The sequence below is a fragment of the Lytechinus pictus genome, chromosome 2, assembly GCF_037042905.1.
Source record: "Lytechinus pictus isolate F3 Inbred chromosome 2, Lp3.0, whole genome shotgun sequence".
Taxonomy (NCBI): Eukaryota; Metazoa; Echinodermata; class Echinoidea; order Temnopleuroida; family Toxopneustidae; genus Lytechinus; species Lytechinus pictus.
The window spans coordinates 27,652,668-27,677,485 of record NC_087246.1 but is presented as its reverse complement, the minus strand read 5'-3'; the positions used below and the strand labels follow the sequence as shown (position 1 = coordinate 27,677,485).

General features: G+C 36.0%; 1 protein-coding gene across 1 annotated transcript in view; it reads right to left on the bottom strand.

Annotated features, from left to right (window-relative positions):
* LOC129282116 (uncharacterized) overlaps nt 1-24,609 on the bottom strand; it is a 65,219-nt gene extending 40,610 nt beyond the window's left edge. Inside the window, exons 1-2 of the mRNA XM_064095586.1 lie at nt 24,467-24,609; nt 19,917-20,044 (exon numbers count right to left, since the gene is read on the bottom strand). Of these exons, the coding sequence (XP_063951656.1) occupies nt 19,917-20,044; nt 24,467-24,609 (271 nt within the window). The remainder of the gene's footprint in view (nt 1-19,916; nt 20,045-24,466) is intronic.
* Between the last annotated feature and the right edge of the window lie 209 nt (nt 24,610-24,818).

The following is a 24,818-nucleotide window of genomic DNA, read 5'->3' as shown; positions in this document are numbered from 1 at the left end:
GACTCAGCTTAAAATGGCTGATTATCAGTCATCCCCTCACAAAAGCTTTTCAATCTGATCTACATTGCTCATGCTAGGTCCACTGGATTTACCTGGTAGACAAATTGGTTCATGTTCAATTTGGTCTAAATTCCATTTGGTCCAATTATCACTTGGCCTAACCATTACATCTAATGATCAATTTATCTTATGGAAACATCATGGAGTAGTGCTTCCAATCTGTCTTTCACTCAGAAAGAATTTTTTTCTCAGAATTTGGGTGAATCTAGAATTTTGCTGCATACAGTAACTCTACTGTGCATGCCGTGCATTTCTTATACAATTTATTTTATGACCAAAATGAGTGAAATATCTCTTGATTTACAAAGTAATGTACTGCTGATAATGCCTACAAAACCACCTTGGAAGGCTGGAATGTTTTCTCTTTAAATCAGGCATAATGAAAGTGATTTTGGTTATAAAAATCTAGAATTCTTTTTTTGTTTATCTTGAGCAGGTAGGGTCAAGACTTTATGACCATGATTCTTCTTTATCTCCCCAAAACACAAAGACAATTATGATATTCAGCATATCTCTCAAGACGATCCCCTCTGTTACTGAGTAACATCTTCGCCCCCTAGAGAGGGCGATAAATAATGATATCCTGCCCGCTCCTTGGCCCATGCTGGTGAAGAAGAGTACGGTGGGTCATTAAGTGAAGAGATCTCTCAATCATAATTTAAAATTTCTTGAATCATTCTTTGTTCAAAGCCTATTCCCAGATGGAACAGTGTGACACCGTTGACAGAGATATGATGGTCCAAGTCACCCTGCGGTCCCTTATGCAGCAGAAGGGAACACAAAGGTAATAGGAAAAAATTAAAATGTCTTTCAAAAATGTTGAAGCAATCTTAAAGCTGAAGAGGGGACACAAAAGGTGGTTTCAGACCGCCTCGAAGTTCGTCAGTTCCAGGTATTCTCTGATCGGGAAATTTGCCCCGATCAGAAAATACCAGGTATTTTGGTAATGTGAAAGCAAACTACGCGTAATTTCCCCGAAAGAAAATACCCGCTAAATAGTAGGTACTTGGCGAAATTACGAGAACTTTCGCGGGGATTTTTCCAAGGTCGCAGGTATTTTGGCGATGTGAAAGCAATTTACGGGAACTTTTAGTCCAGCGTGTCGTTGGGCGCGGGTGTTGTGGGTGGCTGCTGGGCTAGTGGTTTTGAATCTCGCGCCTTGCCTGCTTATTCGACCATACTGCGCATGCTCCTAACTTCGGGAATTTATCCCGAAGGGTATGTTTCGGGGCGGTGTGAATGCAGGAATAATTAATGGGTATTTTTCAGCCTAAAAATGTTCTCGTAATTTAACGGGGATTCTTGTGATCGAGGCGGTTTGAAACCACCTAAAGTAACAAACATCTCACCTGCATACATGATACACAAATTTTCCACAAAATATCTTGTGATTTAGACAGTTTCAGAGGGAAAGTACTATCAGTCATAAATGGATCACCCTAGCCCTATGTATAAAAATAATATCAATACCTCTCCTCTTTTTGAAGCACAAAACAAGCAAGTCTGTTCCATACAAGATACAATTAAAATTTAGTTCATTTTTAACATGATAATTCAAGTATATCGTGACTGATCCACATAAATGTAAGGTCACAACAAGATGTCAAAAAAGCACAACATTTTCTGAAAATAAAATGCAATAAAATATAGATATGTCATTACAATTTTGTGTGACCTTTGTCGGTATCATGCAGAATGAAGAGATTGAGAATAGTCATAAAATTGAAGAAAAAAAAATGATTTGAATTACTGAATTTGTTGTTGATCCTGATATTGCAGTCAGAGGTAATCTAGGAAGAGCTCTTCTTATTCTCAGTATATCATCTAAAATATCCTTTCTATATCCCCCACTCCCCTCCTGCCTCTCAGTCTTTTCCTCTGCTGTACCATCTCCTATTGAAATTAACCTATACATTTTGATCGACATCAAAGTGATATTGTAAAAGTTGACTAAAAGAGCCTAAGGTTCAACAAACTGCATGCAATGTGATGACTAGGCAGTATACAAAATGGTGCTTACACCTTTCAGAATAGATGAATCTATTCAGAACCCTATCATCGGTGTCACCAAACCATCAACTCTCCAGATAGTTGACATTTCAGTGTTCTTTCAAGTTTGTTTCCTCTGACTGAGTACAAGCAGCAAACCATTCATTCTAAAATAGGACCAGGTCTAGCTAAGTTGGCTTGTTTGTTGACAGGTCCAGGCCCCAAGGGGGTCTCAAAAATATTCATGGGCCTTTTGTGACTGTTGCTTCATTTTATTATTTGTATAATCCTGAACACAATCTATGATTAACATTGTGATGCTGTCAAATCTGTAATCTACAGACTAGTTTATTGCTAAATCTGTTCCCCTAAAGTATGAGTAATTTAATATGAGTTGTCATAAATTGCAGTTTGTTTGTTCAATGACAGTAGATGGCATAATTATGTCTCTTTCACAAAACACAGAGCCATGGAAATACTTGGAAAATAAATGTGAATTCATGATTTCAAATGCCTTTATTGGACAATGAACAAAGTACCAATTAAATACACATGCCCAATACAAAACAATATTAAAGAGCATTGTTTCTTTCTTTTTTTAGATATGAATGCACTTCACCTTTTTCTAGCCAGGAATACATTCATTCAATTAGCAGATACATGACTGAATATGAAAGAAATTTGACTACAGAAGAATAGAAAAAAAATGTTTCAGAAAATTATTAAAGACTTCGCCAAAGCATCTATCATTGTTGTCAGAATATCATGTTCCCTTCATTTCAAATATAAAATGTGTAATCGTCATGCGGGGAAACATGCTGTTGCATCTTCCTGGCCAATATGATCTCTTAATCAGTGTTATTCTTGCACCGAAATCCTTGGCATTTGATATGGTATAAAAAGGGAATGAATCAATATAGAAAGAGAAGAAAGGATTACAAAATGACCCGCTGAGTGGGGGAGGTGAAGGGAACAGATTGTGTGCGAGTGACATGGGGTGTCAGCAGGGGTGCTGGACAAAGGGAAGAGGCCGCACTTTCAACGTAGCGTCTAAGGACCTCTGTGTTACCACGGTTGCGAAAGGTTCATTTGATTGCGTGCAACTTGGAAGAAGATGACAATTAGTTCTTTCAAAATGCTGCCAATCATCTATAACCCCCTACTGGTTCAAGAATGTGAATTGTCTTGAAGAATATGGGATTCCTTATCAAAGATGTTTCACATTAAAGTTGATTGGTATGCCCCCGATGACAAATGCATGAATATATAAACCAAACACAGATATCAATATCCATTAGTTCACAAACCTTTAAACCTTTAAAATCAAATGGACTAAATTAGGTTGTTCATGTTCTACAACTTGAAACTTCCCTAAAGTTATCAATTGATCTTTTACTATACTATTGCTATACTCTATACTAGAGGACTCTAAAGAAGTCAACAACATTATTACATTAGTTAAATAACGTTGGTGTACTTTTAACAAAGATCAAGGAGCATGGATGATGTAGTTACTACAGATGAGTGAACACTTAATAATGATAAACAAAATAAAGAATGTCAGCCAAAGGTGATAAGATACAGCTTATCTGAACAGAGTATGTAATGCATTTCTGGAACAAGCTGAGTGTGAATAAACCAATGCCAATCCAATGAAGTTGTGCTTAGGACTTGTAAAATTGGCTAAGTAATGTAACTTAAGCAGGGTCTCTCTTTCTTCACCCCTTGGAGCAATTACCAACTGACAATATTATTGGGATGTTTAGCGTCTACATCTCTGAGCTCTATCAAGACATGGCGTCACAAGTGTTACGCTTGAACTGTTGGCTTATGGCTGTATCCTGTCCCTTCTAGGAACTTCTACACTTGGCCCCAGGTCATCCTTTCATCTGAAACGCAATACCAGGCAAGGCCTGAGGACCGTGGTTACATATCAACTGACACATGACTTACCCCAAGTCCCCAACCACATGCTACGTGCCATTGCGATATAAATATGATTCTATGCAATGACTGCAGAGATTATTTAAAATAAAGTCACTCATACCATGGACCTACAAAGGTCTCTGACAGGTCCAACACGTGTACATGGAGACCTTATGAAATCCAAATGCAACAAGTCAGTACTTCTATAGGCAATATAACATTGACTGAGATGCTAATATTGCTGAATATCTTAGCAACTGCAAAGTAGAAGCATGCATTTTTATTACAGCTATTTGAACGATTCTGAGATCCCCATGATTAAAGTCTCTCCATTTAGACAAGGAAAAATCTCAAGTAAAATCCACATGATGGTATTGAAGAGTGGCAATATAATGTTGTTTTGTTCCCCTAACATACAGGCAATGAGATTGTGATGGAAGAGCAATAACTAGGGACAACATAAGCTAAATTATTGAATGATTCTTTGAAGTCTAAATTGTTGATTCATTACGTGTGATAGAGCAGGTAATATTTTATTAAAGTTCTCATTCATATGTAATTGTATAATTTTGCTAGGCTTCACGCAGGGATCATCGGCTCAAGTAGGCAATAGGCCAGGTCAGATATAATTCAATGGTTAGTTCTATACTATCATTGGTTGTAGATGAAAGATAAAAGATGAAATATAGCCAAGGGTTTTGTTTGTATAGCAATATGTGACAATATCATGCCTAGAATATCATAGTGATACATTTATAAAGGAACGTTCAATGCACCTAGATATTCAGAAGAGCACAAGCATCACAAATAAATATAGTTCAGAAGTCCTTTTTTTTTTACTATCAGTGATCGTAGAGCGCAAGATGAAAAATAACCCAGGGGTGTGGTATATAGCAACCTGAGCACAAGCTCACCAACCCGTGTCACCGTCAACTCCTACTCAAATTTCCTGTCTACAGCAGCATCTAATGGATTAACAGATTCCTTTCCGTTTGGGATTGCATGTACCTTGTCTAAATAGATTGTCCCATATCACTTACAGTGAAACCTGCTTTCTTGCCCTTGGCCCTACATTGCCCTCGGGCTAATCATCAGTGAGTCCATTCACTTTTACTCCAATTCATCTCATTCATTATCGTGGAGGCAAAGTAGAGTTCATACATGCAGAGAAGTGTGAAGATGGAAGCCAGCACTTGTCTTCAACATTTTGCACCTGAAACTTAGGCCAGGAACATGCACCAATACAGTACCTCTCAAATTGCGCATGATATGGATTGCAAAATCAATGATTCTTGATCATTGTAACCTTTCTCAAGGAAGACAAGATGTCATCCAAGACAATTCAATCCATCCAGTGGGTTGGTAGATTCATGGCCTAACTAAATCATTCAAGCTTTTGAAAGGTTTATAAACATTTCAAATTATCGGAGATGATATCGGCCTACAGCTTCAAAAAATTTCTTTGGGGTTAAAAAGATCTGAGCCCAATATTAAACCATAGTCAATGCTGTATGAATTATGGTTTTACCAGTATATCCCATAGGAGTTGTCCACTGAGAAATATCTATCCACAAAAAATGAGTTTGATATTAAGAGTGTGTGTATAGCCCTGGGCACTGGTGTTTCGCTTCTCTTGTCTCTTGGACTGAGTAACAATTGTTTGACTTCCTCTTTACTCCATCTCGCTTCCTATCCCAGAATTCCTCAGTCCTGACTGAGAGTCTGTAGCCGAAGGCACTTCCCATCTACAAGTCATCTGCTGAGAACCATCAGGATTTCTTATAGTAGGTCCATGCTAATAGGCCCTATGTTGTTACACATAGTAAAGGTCTATCTGGATTGAAAGAACAATGACTGATGTCTTAAAGGTTCTTCGGGGCCTTGAGGACATTGCAAATGAGGCTATTGGTGAATGGTCATTGACAGATTGAGGGGAGTATTAACCTCCTAGCCCATTTTTAACACATTTCTTCAATCAATGAGGGTTTAATGGAACACTATATGGAGCGAAATGAGAAGGCACTTGATCTATAAACCCAAGGTTTTTTATTATCTGTCAAGTGTTATACTTAAACCTTTCTGGTAAGTGCCAGTATCAAAATGTACAGAAGGATATAACATCATATAAAGCCTATACCTTTCATAATTGACAACAATATTTGTAGCTGAACATGTATATCATATGGGCTACCAGACGTGCTACCAGCCTTTATTTCTCCCTCTGTAAAACTAAAATTACTTCGCAGGTAGTTCCATTGAAAAACAAAGCAATTCTAACAAAGCATTTAAATTATTCACTTAAAAATATACAAACACTTTGTTTTAAAAGGTAGATTAATTTGAGTTAACATAAACTAAATATTCTTGAAAATAGATAATGACAAAATACTTGTGAAAAATTAACATGTAGGCCTACATTTCAAAGATCTCTTCTCTCTTTCATTGAGATTCTTGCACATGAAAATTCAACAAAATTAATGTCCATCCTACAGTCTCAACAGAAATAGGAAAACACCCTAAGATTTGGGCAGTTGTTCAATGACAGGCAAAAACCACACCTGTCTAAATCCCGTCCAACTTTTGTATTCATTCTTTGAGACAATTGCAACAGTTCAAAGAATCTTTCATCGCATGTGATTGTTTGTCCTTGATTAATGCATGCATTCAGTGTCATTCAAGTAGGATCCAAAGCCAAGCCAGTTCTGACTTCTGCGAATCTAATACCCCAGATCTTATGAGACCTTGTATTACTCTCCCTCTCAAGAGAAAACTATTCATACTGCAATATTTTCAATTTCGCAAACATTATGTTCAATAACCTAGAGAGGGCACGTGGGGATTATTGTTAAAAGAATCATAATCCTTTTGCCAAAAATGAGAATATTACCCCCACAATGTATTTGACATAGAATTTCATAATGTTTACAAGATTGACATCTTTACTGTGCAGTAATTTAGAGACTTTTAAAGGAAGGAGTTTTATTATAACTCTACAAAAAAATAATTTCTGGGCAAAAAAAGTAACCTGCAATACAAGTTACATAGTACAATATCAATTTTTAACAAAAAATGCAGCTAAAGCAGAGTCCAGAACCACACTCCCTTTTAGAAAGTAAAAAAAAAAGTGCAATAAGTATCAAAGACAAAGTTTGCATTCAGCCAATTAAATTGAGGGAGGGGTGACCCAAGGTGTGTCTAGAAAGAGTGTCAAAATGGTATTTTTCTCAAATTGTCAAAAGAGTAATTTTCTCAAATTAGAAGGCAAATGGGCATTACTGGAATTTCCCCTTAGCTGTATTTTGGGACAACCTAAAAGTAATTAAAATACAAGTAATGTATAATATAAGGTTGAATTTCAAATTTGCTCAGTGGGAGCTTGCTATTGCAAAGGCTGTATGAATGACATCGTAATTTATCAGTACTAGGCCTACATCATTGAGAACACATTTGAAATCATAAAAAATGGGTTTGTTCCTGGCTGGTGTAACCAAGACAAGAAGGCAAAAAAAATCAGAAGTAAAAAGTCTACATTCAGAAACTAGTTAACGTCTGATTGATCATAATTTGATCCATAAGGAAATTCCAGCCAAGTTCAACGTACAGTATGCGAGGGTACAGAATACATTTTTCTTACGCTTGCATGGTATTATGCATGGAGGGGATCCTTAATTGACGTTGGAAATGAAGGGATGCACTGGGGAAACGATTAATCTCTGGTGACCAGTTAAGACCCTGACTGTGACTGACTAGAGCTTGATGACCTTGACTACTAATCTGCCTCCGAGACAGCCCCCCACCAAATGGTCACGAAAGAGCTTCAACACTGAATCACCTTTCATATTCAATCACTGACACGCCATGGACTTGGACATTGGCAATGTTTAGGTATTGCACCGAAAATATAGACAGGTACAAGGGGAAGGGGGAGGGGAAATGAAAACGCAACTGCAAATATTCCTGGTTCCATTTAATGGCTTCCTTCTTGATTCTGAAATAGGATGGTAAAAGGGAAACAAAAGTTAAAAGCCTGAAAATAATCATACCTCACCTTAAAAAAAAGAGGAAATGTTTCACTTATTCTAACCGTACCCAGCAAAATTCAACCTACACAATTTTAGTACTGTAACTTCAAAATGTGAATTTCAGTACTGCCACCTCGTTGCTTTTTGGTAAGTGTGTCAAGAAAATTGTTTTCTTTGACATTTCTTGAATTATATTAAAACATTTTTCAATAGACATATCTTTTCATCAAACTTAAAAATAACGATACAATGAGCAAAATAGCTGCCATATCATGATTTGCATCATTATTGTGAATAATTAAGTGGTGTTCTGGATCACTTATATCTTATATAGTGCCTATAGTACCTCTTTATCAGAGGTCACTAAGTGCTCTATAGATGCAGCATAACTAACCTGGCTTTAGCCGAGCTACTTTACGCACTTAAGCGTTTCAAGGAATAAATCCCTGCTAAGTGACCATCTACATCATCTGGGTTGAGTGTGGCAAAGTGTGGATTAAATTTCTTCCTGAAGGAAATTGCGCCATGGCTGGGATTCGAACCCATGACCCTCTGTTTGAATGTCCGAAGACTAATCCACAACGCCCAACTTATCAGTTTTGCAGAAGAATGGGATGTGTTGAAGGGAGAGATTTATGCAATTAACCTCAAGGTCCCACTCGGAGTACTACCAAACTCCTCAGTACTACTAGCAAGAAGAGCAAACCAGCTTGACACATCCCTGGATTTAACTAGGAAAGTGACTTTAAAGTGGACAATTTGTTGTAAAAATACCAGAAAAATAATTTAAAAATATTGGTAAAGTTTTAAGGAAAATCCATCAAAGATTAAGAAAGTTATTAGAGATTTAGATTTTTGATCTGTGATGTCATATATACGAACAGCTGCCCCTTATGTTATGTATTAAAATGAATAAATTTCAATTTGTAATAGTAAATGATGATGACTAATTTTTTTTTCCTTTACTACACAATATATGGGGAAGCTGCTGGCACATATGATATTACAAATAAAAAAGTATAATTCTAATAACACTTTCAATCCTTGATGGATTTTCCTAGATCCTTTATCAATTTTTTTTCTGCTACTTTCACAATCCACTTTTTGTCAGGGTAAACTTCCCATTTTAATCAAAGCATTACTGTACATTTTAAATTTTCTTGCTGAAATAGCCCCAATCACAGGGTGTATTCAAACAACAGTTTCTGGGGGTGTTTCATACTACTCGGGACCCAAAATACTAGGTCATAGTAGTCGTAGTAAGAGGAGGAGTCGCCAAGAATGAGTTTCCTATTAATATCCACCTGTCAATGAGTCATTAAACAAGGACAAAAGCTAGTAGCATACTCCTTCTAATTAGTTACCCCACAAACAATGACGACAAACTGCAATCAGCCACAGATGCCGCGATCTGTTACCTTCGCTTCAATTAGAAGACGCAAAAAAGTTTCGATGGTTGGCTTTCATCACACTCCGAGAGGTGTTCCTGGAGCAAGAAAAGATCCCAAGCTTTCAGCGAGTGAGAGTGAAAGTTCCCGGAGGCATTTTTTCTGTTACGGGTTATCCTCCGTGACAAGCGAAGTATCAGGGGGGTTTACAAATCGGTAGGAACCCGTCCGTCTTGTCAGGTCTCGGTAGATCATCGCTAATCTTTCTTTTATTTCTTTGATGTAAAATAATTGGAGTGACTGAATGTAAACAAAGGTCTCTCAATTTTTAGTGAGTCATTTTAAAAAATGAATCACAAGTCTTAGACTATTTGTATTCTTGAGCTTGCCATTTTAAAAGTAAGATCAACTTCAGACACAAGAATAAGAAAAGGTACTTATTACAGCTTGAAGGTGAATCTTTAATTGCATACATACAATCTCACAACAATATGGAGATAGATTGCTTATCTTTTGGCATGATGGTAACCCTCTCGGCATGGATGGCACACAGGTCGGTGTCTTCAAATAACATGAATTTATAAAGTTTTGAAAAAATTCAATCATACACTGGTGCTGAACTATCTGATTAATAATGTTACTTTAGATTGTTCAATAAAATTTTATCCAATGGCCTGCCTTGTGTGGACTGTCCTTCAAGCTTTCAAATCAGCAAGAAAGGCTGACATGTATAAAATTACATTGTAATGTTTCTAAAAATGGAAATGAATGAATTCCATATGTTGGAGAATAAATCACATTTCTGTAAATGATTTAGGATAACTTAGAATAAATGAATATATTTTCATTACCTCCTGTGTATTTATTCTTTTCATTCAATATTCACATTAAAACGTTTTGTCTCCATTTGTAAAACAAATTTTTGAAAAGGATACAATTAGTGAGTGATAGTTTTATATATTGTTTGTAGCTAGGATTTCTTTTCTGACTAAGGCTATATTCGCTATCATATAGGCTTACATTGCAATTAATGAGGTCCATTCAGATACTTAGGGGAAGAATGACCCTTTACCCGTTTATTGTGTACACTTCAGTTACAATTCAATGTGCATTCATATTACAAAACTCTGGAATTACATCAGAAAAAACCACCCACCCTGATGTCTATATGCAGAGAATATGTACGAAAGTTGCTCAATTTTTGCAATGTCATCGTCACAAACAGACAACAACCACATGGCATGCATGTTAAACAGGTGAACAAAACAGAAGATGTAACAGCTACCTCTCACATCCATAATCATATGCTCCCATTAGACGCTTCGTGCAAAACGACAGGTTAGTACGCGAGACAGAATGAAACTGTCCTAAACATGTGTCCCCACTATTTTAGTATCATACACACCTCATTCGAGCAGCGGGAGTTCATCAAAAGTTGTGTTCTTACTAATATATCTTTCATTTGTTCATGATTGAAGAATTTATTTATTCAATGGTGCTTCAACCATGCAATCAAGCTTTTAGCTTATGTTGTAACACCTTTGTATGTTCATTATTTACTTGTGTTTCATATATATATTTATATATTATCTGTGTATTCTTTTACATTGTACATTGTGAACATGCATGAATAAATAAATAAATAAATATTTGGTTGGTCACGTTGATTGTATTGATAGGACAAGGTAGGTGTTACTTTTTTTGAGTTAATACTTGTAGGAAATGGGTAGCATGTGTCCTATCCATATACACCAATTTAATCATTCTGGTATCAATATTAAACATAAGCCTTCAACATACAAAAAAAAAATGGTCAGCAAAACTTTTTTTGGTGCCACTTTCTAGAGGTTTCAAAAGAGTAGCCATGGTAGTAATTTGATAGGAATGAAGTTTGATATTATATGAAATGGTATCACAAATTTTATTGACCTACAATGTAGAAGTGTGTTTATGACAAATGCATCATATACGTAACATTTACTACTACATGACGTGCTGTATTATGCAAAATGCTTAACCTTACATTTGTGTATATCAATTATTTAAGTTACTCCTCAGCAAACAACGTATGTATCTCTAATTCCTACCCACCCCCCCCCCCAAAAAAAAAGGGGGTAAAACAACATTGCCATCAACAGACAGTAATATTCACAATGTGGGTAAAATAATGAGAAAACTTACTACATCACACAGTGTTTCTTTACTTTTTATATTATATATTCCATATTTCTATTTTTTAGCTTATGATAATCTGTGGTTTGACTATGCCTTTGGAATAGCTATTATTATAACAAAATGATCATACCATCAGTTTGAGCAAAAAATGAAATATGTGAATTTTACTTTTATTACAAATTACAATAAAAAAAACAAAAAACTAGTGAGTGGGTGAAATCACTGACTCCTTCATTTGCATATCAACCCAATGTGCATCTTTTAAACTCTGTTTTGTGAAATTAAGCGAAACTTCAAAATCTCACAAGTTTCTTACTTATTGGATTTTGATGAAATTTCAGTGTTTATATGCTTAATTGATTTTTCTTTAAGTTATGATCATCTTGTTGTTTGTGTAGACTTGAACTTTAACACAAATGGATTTAATCCTCAAACCATTTGGGTCATTTACAAAAATGTAGTTGTCTTCAGTAGGCCTAAATGACTCACAAGGTATATGTATGTTCCTCTTCACTTTCCTCTCCATGAAAAGGAGATGTTTTATTAATCATATCCAAAGCTATGGAATTTCAACAAAATAGCTGTCAGCAGGCTTGGCAGATTGGTTACAACTCTACACAGCACATCCTCTATTCGAAGACATCCACCAGACACTACAAGAGATCTGCAAACTGATAGACTAAGCTCAAGTGAGGCTTGGAACCAAATGATTCAGGTCTAAAAGGATTAGAATTAATGAGTAGTATACTTAATGGATTACAAATGTCTGGTACACTGCTGAATGAAAGACAATGCACAATGCTAAGGAAATGGATGGAGGCACTGAAAGAAATGTGTGAATGCTTCTAGGATCAAGTCTTCCAGGAGGTTCACCAGATCCTCTCCTGTTGCCAAGTCAGAATCGCTGACAGAGGGTACAGAGGGCCCTCTCAAGTCTTCAGCGCCAATTCTGACACATGTGTCATTTTGTGGCAGGTGCCGCAAAGACACTTAAATGTCATCTTATCTTTCTTCTTGGTTGTTCATTGAAATAAAAACTTTCTCTGCTGTATGAGAACATGGAGTGAATCTGTTACAATCTTTATCAGTAGGTGGTTTCAAACCGCCTCGATCACAAGAATCCCCGTTAAATTACGAGAACTTTTTTAGGCTGAAAAATACCCATTAATTATTCCTGCATTCACACCGCCCTGAAACATACCCTTCGGGATAAGTTCCTGAAGTTACGAGCATGCGCAGTATGGTCTGATAAGCAGCAAGGCGCGAAATTCAAAATCACTAGCCCAGCAGCAACCCATGCACGGCGCCGCACCCAACGACACGCTGGGCTAAAAGTTCCCGTAATTTGCTTTCAGACCGCCAAAATACCCACGACCTTGGAAAAATCCCCGCGAAAGTTCTCGTAATTTCGCCAAGTACCTACTATTTATCGGGTATTTTCTTTCGGGGATATTACGCGTAGTTTGCTTTCACACCGCCAAAATACCTGGTATTTTCTGATCGGGGTAAATTTCCCGATCAGAGAATACCTGGAACTGGCGAACTTCGAGGCGGTCTGAAACCACCTAAAGAAACATCTTTGGATATCTTATAAGAAGGCTTCCTCTCATCTCCTTCATGAGCATTTTGTAAGAAATACAATATCATTTTACATCACACACAGATTCTAAATTTATCTCAAACTGAGAAGCAAAACATTCAAAGTCAACAACAGTGATTACTATGATGGACTGAACTTACCAAAATAAGGCCTTTAAGGAAAAAAAACAATAAAGCAAATTCGACAAATACATACAAAAAGGGCACAGTCGACCATGAAATAAAAAAGGGGGTAAAAATCACTTTTTATAACAAAAACTTGTTCTGCAGGTTTTCAGCAAATATAAAATAATATAAAATATAGAATTATAGACTACATATTATTTGGCAAACGGCTAAAATCTAGGGTATGACAAATCAATTGGAATAATGAAATGGGGAACGTTTCATCAACATCTTTGTCCGATAAGTTGTCAGATCTGACATCTTTCCTTAATTTTGATTGGCTGAGAGGCACTGTTACTATGGTAACTCTCAGATAAAACAGGACTTTTATGAAATGCTCCCTTGATATAAATAAACTAAAACTATGCACACTGTAAAATCAACATTAAGTTATAGGTGCTTTGTTGATTCTTATTCCAAATGTTTTGAATATCAGAGTGATCCCATTGGCAAATTGACGTCATCTTGTTTGCTTGCAGGAAACATCATCAGATGTGCCCTGGAACTCCAACTACCTCAATCAGTGGGGGAAAGGATCTAACCATTAAGACAAAGTAAATACTCCACCCTGTCATATGATATGGATAGAGCTGGGAAGTTGTGAAAATCATTTTCAGATTTATAGTTGTAAAATTATTACTATACAATTCCCCCTCCTACAATCATTATTACAGGGACAAGAATAATCCAAGGATAAAGTCATTGGTCTCAGCTAATAAACACAAGATATATAAAAAGGTAATCCCAATTTCATATTCAACAAGGAATTTATCCACATTATTAAGGCCTTCAGTCCTGTGGTTGCTTGCTTTTCTTAGCAATTGGGAAAAAAACATCACCATCACTAACACCATCCAATTTTCAGATTTATAGTTTGTTAAATGATATTAACTATAAGATTCCCCCTCCCACAATCAAATATATTCAAATCAAATAAAAATTATAGGGAAGAAAATAGTTTGATGACTTTTAGATTAGTTTCTTATTGGCAGTAGATCCCATGAGACCAGACAAAAAAAAATAGGTTTGGAAAGTAGATATTAATGGAGTCAACTATCATGAATTAATTAATGAAACAACATAATCGGTTCATACCAAGACTAAACTACTGTTAATTCAAGAAAAAAAAGGCTCTGAAAGAAGAGAATTGTTTTTGCCAAAGCTCTGCCCTGCATTGCACCCTAATGTCTCTTAATACTGGCCATGAGCCCATAACCGGGGAAGTTTCAAATTCACTAGGGTAGCATATATCATAGCAAAAGATCTATAAAAGTTCTCTCACAATAGAGACCTGTCAGCATACATGACACATCATTCATGTGTATGTATGAGTGTTTGTAATCAATAGACCCATTTACACTGCAAAATATCTAATAGAATGGGTGTTGGAAAATCACACTCAGTCTGGCAAAATCTTGTTATTTTTGTACGGGGATTTTTAATGAGAGGTCTATCTCAAAACATGAACTACATCTTTCTGTTTTTCTTCTACAAAAATCATGATCATAACACTAAAACACTGATGCTAAATATTCTCAAGTGTAAAAATAATAATTAGAGGCATCATCAGGTTATTTTAATGGGGGGGGGGGGGGTCAAGATGGCCTTTTGTACAGGTGATGCATATTTGTTCTCAATTGAATTTTAGAGGAAGGAAGGAATATCAAATCAAATCAATTGTGATTTCACCTTGAAACTCTTCAGGAACATTGAAAATGTATCTGAGATGTTATATTTAAGTTTATTTTAATCGGGGCAAAATTTTCATCATAACTTAAAAAGTAAATGGACCTAGTTACATGTATTCTTAATTTTATATTACTGAGAATTAAGGTCTACTTTCTGTATTATCGATTCCATGAAATAGAACACATTTAAATTTCATGTAAAGATAAACACAATGTGAGTGAGCAGTCTGAGCACCATACCATGATAAAAAGTGTAATAAGTGTATGCACATGAACTAGATTTCTGACAATGAGAAGAATTTGCTAAGTTTGCTCATAAATCTTTATAATTATGTTTTGCAATGTTTTATCAACATCTCTTTGAATGAATTAACAAAAGACAACAGCACGGTATGCAAAAGGCAAAGATTTGAACTGGGCCTCAAGTACAGATTGGGAACATTAACTGAGCTGAAAAGCATTTATAAGATGTGACAGATGAGAGCATTTGGGGTTTTGGTTAAGTGCATTCAACACTCCTCAACTCCACCTGGAGTATGCCCAATACCCAGTCTGCCAACACTATGACACAGTCGCGATGATCATCAATGAGGTACTCCTTGTCCTAATGGAGAATCATATAACCATAGATGTACACCAATAAAAAGAACAATAGTGGGAGCCAGAAAATTCATGACACATTGTCGATAATGTGAGCAGGGTGTGAGGGTTTCATTCCAGCGATTGATTACCTTACAAAGACTTGCAATGCTTCTTTTGCAGAGTTTCCTGAGAACCCTCAGGAAGATTAGACCACAGCTTGGTTCGTTTAGCTGGGATTAACCCCATGACATAGCAAATAACATCAAGATTAGCACATTGACAAAGCCACTGGACTAAGCCCACTGGCTTTGGAGTTGTTCCCCAAGGCACGCTCCTTGGTCCCTTATCCAGATACAGATGTCAAGCGAGTATCCAAAGAGGATCTCAGATAGGCAATATCCCGGAGCTCTTTGGTCGCTAAAGGGTTCGCACCTAACTGAGTCAATTCCTAAAAAACCACAATGCGAAGTATTGCAGGAAAAATGCTAATCCTCAAATATTTTATTGTTCCGTGGTGGAGGATAATTTGAAATACTTAACATATTTGTTAATGAGTTATGATATTCAAACAACTATGCAAAATTTATCGCAAAATATGTCACATCCTGGTCAAATCAATGTCATACACATGGTTCAACCAGAAGCCTGTATGGATATGAGAGTCAACAAAACAGGGGGTCCAAGGCAACTAAAACTTGTGGACCGATCAGAATCCTTTGAAAATATATATTTTTTTTAATCTTGAAATAATCAGTATAGAATTGCATGGACAAACTTGTGAAATTCAGTTTGTCCCCTGATCATTAATTAAATGACTATGAAATCATAACATGAGTCATGACCATGTCATCATAATGGAATTATTGTAATACCATGAGCCGAGCTTGTGCATCTTCTGGACCAAGTATTAGATTTGAAACGTATGTGCATTGATGCATAGTTATTAGCATTAGTAATTTTTCTGAAAACTTTACAAATATTGCTTCATGAACTTTGTATCATATCTATTTATAATGATTGGTTTGATTGGTGGGGATTTTTTACCTGATTGCTAAGAAAGCATGAATGCTTGTAAGCAAGCAACCAGAGGACCGACGGCTTTAGGTCCTTCAATGAGGATTAATGCCTTACCAAAGGGCACTAGCGCACCAAGTGGGAATCGAACCCGGGTCACCGGAATACGAATCCCCGCTCTATCAACTGACCTATCGCGCCACCTCAATGAAAAAGAATATACTTCTGAATAAAATTTGCTCGTGAAGAATCAAATACTCATTCGATGTTTTTCCACATTTTCAATACAAGTAGCAACTAGTCATCCATAAAGACCTTATTCAATGTATTGCAGTTCATTGGTATTACAAGGTTAATTGAGTTCCTTATTAGATCATCAAAAGATAAATAGGTTTTACTCCTTTCAAATCCATCAAGCGCATTAACTTAAAGAGCATCCTGACTTAAAAAAAAAAATGTCACAATGATAATAAAAATGTGTTAACATTTCCATCAATAATAATTTAAATCCGCACGCATATTTTGATCATGAGTTGCTCAACAATACACCTGCATATATTCAGGGAGTATGTTTTCCTAGAAATCTGTGATACTAATGTAAAATGAATGAAGCTCTCTGACCAAGTTCTACTGTTACTCACACTAGATTTTATATTGAATTTTATTGCTTACTCCTTTGGGAAACATCTAAGAACATTCTACTTCTAGCTATGAGGATTCATATACTGAGTAGCAAACAAAACATTTGAAATATACATGCAAATACATTTGTTTTGATAACTTTTTCTCTTAATTCATAGATCATAGAAAAAGATACTGTTAGGGCATAAATTTTGTAATATGTTCTCACGGCCCTCAAGAACAGCAGATTGTATCATTGATGGGACCATCCTGATTAAATAACACTCAAATAAAATAAAAAACTAATAAATATTCAAAATATCAGTTGAGGACAAATTGTTGTCATATGTGTTTTTAGACTTTGTTACGCTGGAAGGCCTGGTCATCATTATCCATCAAGGAAATACTGTTCACCCGAACTTTCCTGAATTCTTTCTGACATGTCAGCGTCGTCACTGAAAGACAATCTCATACAAATCTTTTCAATATCATTGCCCACTGGACAATCAATTGGGTGTCATTGCTAAGGTCATAAAGGTGCTTCAACAGATCGGATTACAACACTCGGAGAAAAGGAGCATTAAGAAGACCTGTTTATCAACTCTCAAAAGGGATATATCTGAAAACTCAGGAAATAGGACAGTCGACCACCCATAATGATGAAGGAAATGATAACAAATATTGAAGTATCCATCATTTCAATTGTTTGCCCATAATACAATAATAAAAACAGCATTGCTACTTAGTAAATTGAAAAATGAGTGTGGTTCTCTCAATATTGAAGGGCAAGTCTGTTCCCCAATAAAAGTGTGGATTTGAACAAATAGAAAAAAATAAAACAAGCTAAATATTTCATAAAAATCACATGTATAATATTAACACAGTTATTACATTTGTCAGTTGCAATTATTTTGACAAAAAAGAGTAAACTGAATGGTATAACTTATTTTTGTATAAATGTTAAAAGCGCAAAGGGACAAAACAGTTGTAACAAACACGTATGTAATGCAGATGAACCACATTCAAAGAAGAAGCCATCATTAGGAAAATCTTTATACAGTAATGACTTGTTTTCGAGAGAAGTAAGAGGGTAAAACAAGCACTTAAATAAAATGTGAATGGAATACTTCAATTAATGTGGTTTGCTTTCCATAATATTTGGCATTGGCCATTATGAATGGGAGATTCAACTTTGATCATAACTGTAAATCTAGTGAAAGAAAATGAAATAATCATGCGGGGGTGAGCATACCCACTTTTATGTGAGCACAATGGTGTTTATTAATTTCATATTGTTTACAATTCATATATTGTTTACAATAATTGCATACATGATCTTATGTAACTCATTAATAATATAGGCCTACAGGATATTCATGTAAATCTCAAGGTCAATTTCAGTCAAGTTATTTGCTGCTCTTGATCACTATCAAACTGAATTCTATATTATGACAGAATCTACCTACAAATGACCACCAAGTGTTATTATTGTATGAATGAATAAAAACTATATTTCCAAATGATCCTGGTAAAAATGGTAATTGTTCAGTAACTAATTAGCAACATAAACAATGCAATCTGCGTGCAGATACATTTTCTTTCAAGGTCAGTCAACAGATTTCAGCATATGATTATTATAAAGCACTTACATGTACTTCTGATAAAGGAATTGTTACTAGGCCCAAGTCCTATGTTAGCACTACCCAGATTTCAATTAGCTTTAATTATTTCACAATGTTTGTTGGCAAGCTTTAACTGTGTTACAATTTGCTTGATCTAGAGCTATTTTTGTGATGCCATCCCACCTTGATTTAAAACAGAGTTGAATATTTGAGCTAAGCTTAACATTGTACATTAAAACAGAGGATATTTCACTCTAAATATTGACAAAGCAATGATAACAATAATATTTATCTCTTCAGCACCTTCTTCTGTGGACATAGGCACTGGGATCTGAACAGCTGGTGCAGGGCATAAAGTGTGCTAGTTTTTAATCTGAAAAGAACACGTTTGGCGCCCTGTAACTGAACACTTTGCAGTATTGTTATTTGTGGACCTTTTGCGACTTCCTAACTACAAAAATACCACTAGCTAAGCATATAATATATATAGTATTGCCTTTTAGCACATTCAGCACTTTGGAGGATACCAATTAGGCTATTTTAATATAATATAACACCACTGTCTATAGATGTACATTATTTTAATGAAACAAAGTTTCATTAAACAAATTGTGAAAAGGTACACTCTAAATTCCAAGGATTTAAAATAAATCCGAGGTGTGAATAATGACCAGCCGAATATTTGATTTAGTTTCAAACCTTGTAGATTTGAATATAAATCTAAAAGATTTGAATTTAAATATTTTGAGATTTGAAAGTTAATCCTAAAGATTTAAAATAAATCCAACATTTGGCTGATCCACAACTGATTTGGATTTATTTTAAATCCTTGGAATTTAGAGTGTAGACAAAGGGGAAGTTAGACCATAGATCTGGGCATTAGACTTTTAACACCAAATGTATTTCAGACAAAATTGATAGGAGACCAAGTGGTTTTAACTTTCAACCATGAAGATTTCAGCCGATCTGAGAATTAGACCCCTGTTACACCGGATTTCCTAGTAGTCTTGGGGCACCCTGAGACCAGTCTCGGGCAGGTTTCTAATTCAGTGTAAATGCACAAACCTAGCCGAGACCCCTTCTGAGCAAACCTATCTTGGAACACCTCGCATCGTGTTCCGAGACCGGTCTCGGGGCGCCCCAAGACTGCTTTGGATTCGGTGTAAAACACAAACCTGCCCGAGACAGGTTCACTACATGTGAAACGATTATCCAAACAAAAAACACAGCGCGCGCTTGGCACCCTGCCAAACCTATCTCGAACAGCTTTGGTAAGTCCGTGTAAATGCACGAGACTCGTTACGATTACGGTGTAATAGGGGTAAAAAATTTAGGTCAAAATTTTTGGAAGCCAGTCTCGGGGCTCCCCGAGACTGGTCTCGGTTAGGACCAAGTAGATATAAACCAAAAAACTTTAAAATGATTTCAAGACACATAGATTTATATATTTCCCATACGATGATAATTCTGAAACTCATAACAATTTTGAAACTGACAACAATTTTCACACTCCTATAAAAAAAAATGATTTATTGGGGTTTTGGGAGGTTTCCGAGAGTGTTTTTCAAGAAGGTGTTCATTTGTGGCGTTTCCTAATTCCATGCCCGTGGAAGGAAGTGATCCATTGGAGCACATTGAAATATCATCTTGCATGTCTCCCTGTGCCCGATGACTGAGCGTGCCTACCTTCTGCATCGAGCCATCACTCGGCGGACCGCGGGGTGACTAACCACTCGTAATTGCATGGCTGATGCGACTCTACTGGGCTACACTGAACCAAACTAATTCTGTTGATTTATCATCCTCTTTACAGCATTCTTTTATCCTCCTCCTCATCATCATCATTATAACTATTATTTCATATCATAATTATTATCAATATCACAAATTTTAGTATCTTTCTAGTAGAATCATTTCCATCTGCATTATCAGCATTATTATCTGCATAATCAACAATGTAGTTCAAAGATGGTAGGACCATGGGCCTACGAGAGATCTAGTACATGTAGGTCCATGGTAGGACTACCTGAAGACTTGTGACCCATCCAATATAGAGAACAGCTTTGTCTTTCTCTGGGCCAAACAATGGGTGTCCCACTTTTCATTCTCTATTATTATATGCATTCACACAAATTCATGTGATTAAGTACCATAATCAAGTTTTGTTTAATATACATCAATTGATTTATGTAACACTATCAACACAATTAGCTAGGCTACATTTTATCTCATTGAAAGAGAGGAACTTCACATTTGGAAATCAAAACTTCTAGTCGAAAACACTTTTCCCACAGACATTACTTCACAGTTCCTTCTCTTCCTCATTCACATATTTGCAAAATTAATTTTATTTTTAAGTAGTCAAAAAGTATATTTCCGCCAACATTAATTTGTACTGTAATTTGAGAGATTCTATGAGTTGGTAAGATAAAAAATCTACACTGAATTTTTGGTGTTTTTAGCAGAAGTGTGAATAATGATAGAAAAAAATGATAGGAAGTGTCAGTGAAATAATCTTAAGAGACTTTTGAATACGAAACATGAAAAGAATTACAATAATATGTAAAGGGCAATTGCAGGACAAATATGTTGATTCAACGCAGCCTGCTAGAGCACAAAACTGTTGTCTAACCCTTTTCAAAATTTGAAATCTGATCACAAGGAAGGGGCTCCTATAATGCCAAGAAGGCCATCCATGTACTTGTGAAGATCATACTTATAAGACAGATAGACAACGTGGGGTCAGGCACAAAACATTTGTCGGGGATCTTTTGTCATCCCTAACACATGTGTGGCTAAGGAGAGGGGGTGTTAATTGAGCCGTTCTCGGTGGTCTATTCACAATCGAAGGATAGCACCTCATGAAATCTTGTCAGTTGCTCCTTGAATAATCTTCGTATGTCAATGTCAGTCAGACAGATGATGAAAAAGAGAATCCCTCACAATGTCATCTCTATAATGTGTGAGAAGGACCCTGTAAATTGAGGAGTCTGGCTTTCAAGATATCTAGGTTTTCTCACAAAAATAAAAATGGTTTTCATGGTACCTTTAGCATATTAAAAGACAAATTATTCCACACCCTCTCCTGACAGAAAAAATAGTTGTCATGAAGCATTAGCTGCTCATATATGATGTCACAAATCAAACACATAAAATTCTAATTTAAAGGTAAATGCTAGTTTTGGTAACGATATCAAAATGAGTTCGTACAGAATCCAATGAAATGACCACCAAAGTGTCTGTTTGTATAAATAAAACGTATGTGCCAAAGGATTCTGGATGAAATTGTGTAATTGCTGAGAAATCAGCAAATAAGCACAGGATTCGGGTAGAGCGTCGGGCACGACATTCAAAGCAATAATTATACACTGTCCCACGTGCGCTTATCTGTGTTGGGGATCTTCAGTCTGAACATTTTTCAGCGTAGATTTCAAGATTTCACGAAGTTCAGTTTATGTAACTGTACCAGATCTAGATCCTCGATGATATACTGATAATTAAGCCTTGTTTTACAGACTTTCTCATGAAATCAGTGTTTACTGCAACTACTGGAATTTCTCTTTAATCTTTGATGGATTTTCCTCAAACCTTCACCAATAGTTTTGATCATTTTTTTCTGGTATTATTACAACAATTTTTTTTCATTGTGAACTTCCCCTTTAATGCTAAAGTTTCCAATATGCAAATGACAATTAGAGCTTTTGTCTGGTACATATAATCATAGTACATGTACAAATAAATGACAAAGTAGTGCTGGCCTTAAAATCTTAATTAGATTATTCTGTCCAACAGGTGGCCGACTATCAACTCTTCCCTGGGAGATAATCTACTTCAGACAATTGATAAAGGTTGATTTCTGTTTTTCATTAAACATGTTACTATAATCTAATGTTTGGTTTTTTTTAAGCTATTCCTCCTTCTTCTTGACAAATTTAATCAGTCAACTGCAATTAAGGAGGGGTTCCAATTGGATGAAAATATGCACAAAAGCCCATGTACGGTGCTATTGATTCTAATAAAAAAAATATTATTTTGGGGGAAAAACTGAAAGATATGAGTGTGAGCTGATACTCCCATTATTTCCCCTTTTCCAAAGCTTCAGACAGGCGTTAAGCATTTAACAGTCAAAGGAGAGCATATTATGGGTAAAATGGTAGAAGGAAATTGATGCAGCAGGCCAAATAGTTTTGTTAAATGGGAACAATGAATTGAAAACTTCAAATATAACAAGAGAGAATAGGAAGTGAGGTGCTAATATGAATACAAAGAAACTGATATTTAAAAAATAATAGGGTAAAGGAGTTGGTAATCAGAAATTTTGTAACTGAATAAATTTAGTCAGATCTTAAAAAAAAAAAAGATTTGGAAGTAATCCATGAATACAAAATGAAACAAAGAATATGCCTCTATATTAACAATCAATGAGGTAAATTTACAAGGAAAATATCAAGAAATTGACAGTGATCCACCACTCCTGTCATAAGGATGATTAAATTACCATGTAATCAGTAGCCTGATGCTCCTACTCTAGGGTGCGAAGTCTGACAAATTACTCTCAATTGAATTCACTTCCTAGTAATTAGGATCATCTTTTCCTGTAAGACACCCTACTTTGTTCTTTGAAAATACAAGAAGCTCAAACACATGACACTGACAGTGTACTTCAGTTTAACAAAATCAAGAAGAAATATTGCACAATAATACACAAAATTAAATAAAATAAATGTGCAGTTATTAACATTGTGGAATATCGGGTTTTGTAATATATTGGTCTATTATTTTAAGGTTCAGTTAATTATTTCATTTTATACATTGTTGGGAGGATAAAATATAGTGACAAAACACTTGAATTAATGAAAAAAAATTAAATAAAAGAGGGCAGACACCTGCAGAGTAAACATGGAGAATCGATTAGGCCTTGGCTACTACAATAAATCAATTTAATCAACCTTCTACAGACATAGAAACACAGTAATGTTTCTTAACAAATCTTAAATGGTAAGTGGAAGTAAAAGGTGAGCTTGTTAATTTCATTGACTTACCTGGAATTTCTTGCAGACATTTTCCCTCGGAATAAATTGCAAAATAGGCAAGTATCATCCCAATGATAAATAAAGTCCTGCAAATGTGTTCACTCATCATGTTGACTGCCTTCCAAGTTCAACTTAATAAAGTGGGATAAAATCGAAAATCCGTCCCTAACGCAACAACAAAAACATCCAGTAAAATCATGACATATAAATTACACTTCATACACGATGACCATAGCTAGTTCTACGTCCGCACTTAAGTCCGGCAAATGAGAAATAAACCCACGAAACGGTTTGAAGTCCTTCAGCGAAATCCGACACGCGAGTGGGCCGAAAGATCGGGGAGCGCTTCAGATCAGCTGTTCGTTGACGTTGACTCATTCATCTATCCCAACTATCTGGTCCTAACACTTACTTAACAATTTGAGCCTCTTAATTGTTGTTTCTTGATGGTATCTTTCTCCGAATCGTAATATGAGGCAAACAGGTAAACATGGGAAACTCTGGTAGAACACTAGTTAACATTAGGCCTCGCAACAGATAGCCTCCACTCTCCTCCGAAATGCATCACTCCTCCACACATACCATGCGCTATACCGCACTAGGATCTTGTCCACGATGTCAACAGGTGATGCAGCACTACCACCGGGATCTATCATGGAGCTACTAAGATACAGGCTGATGCAGTTCAGAATGGGTTTGCAATCATCAAATCCAGTGAGTAGCATCGAGCTCAAAGTTTACAACAAATTTGGCGGTATGAATGTCACAGTCTCGTCGCCTGCTCTGATTCAATTCCATGCGAACAATTGACGCCGGTTTCCGCTTCTCCTTGTCAACCGGCCAGGTTGAAGCGAAGAGAGAAGAACCGGTACAGAGAGGGGTACAAAGGTGTATTGGTGGCACCCTTGTGACGTCACCTGCTTGTAGTATTGCT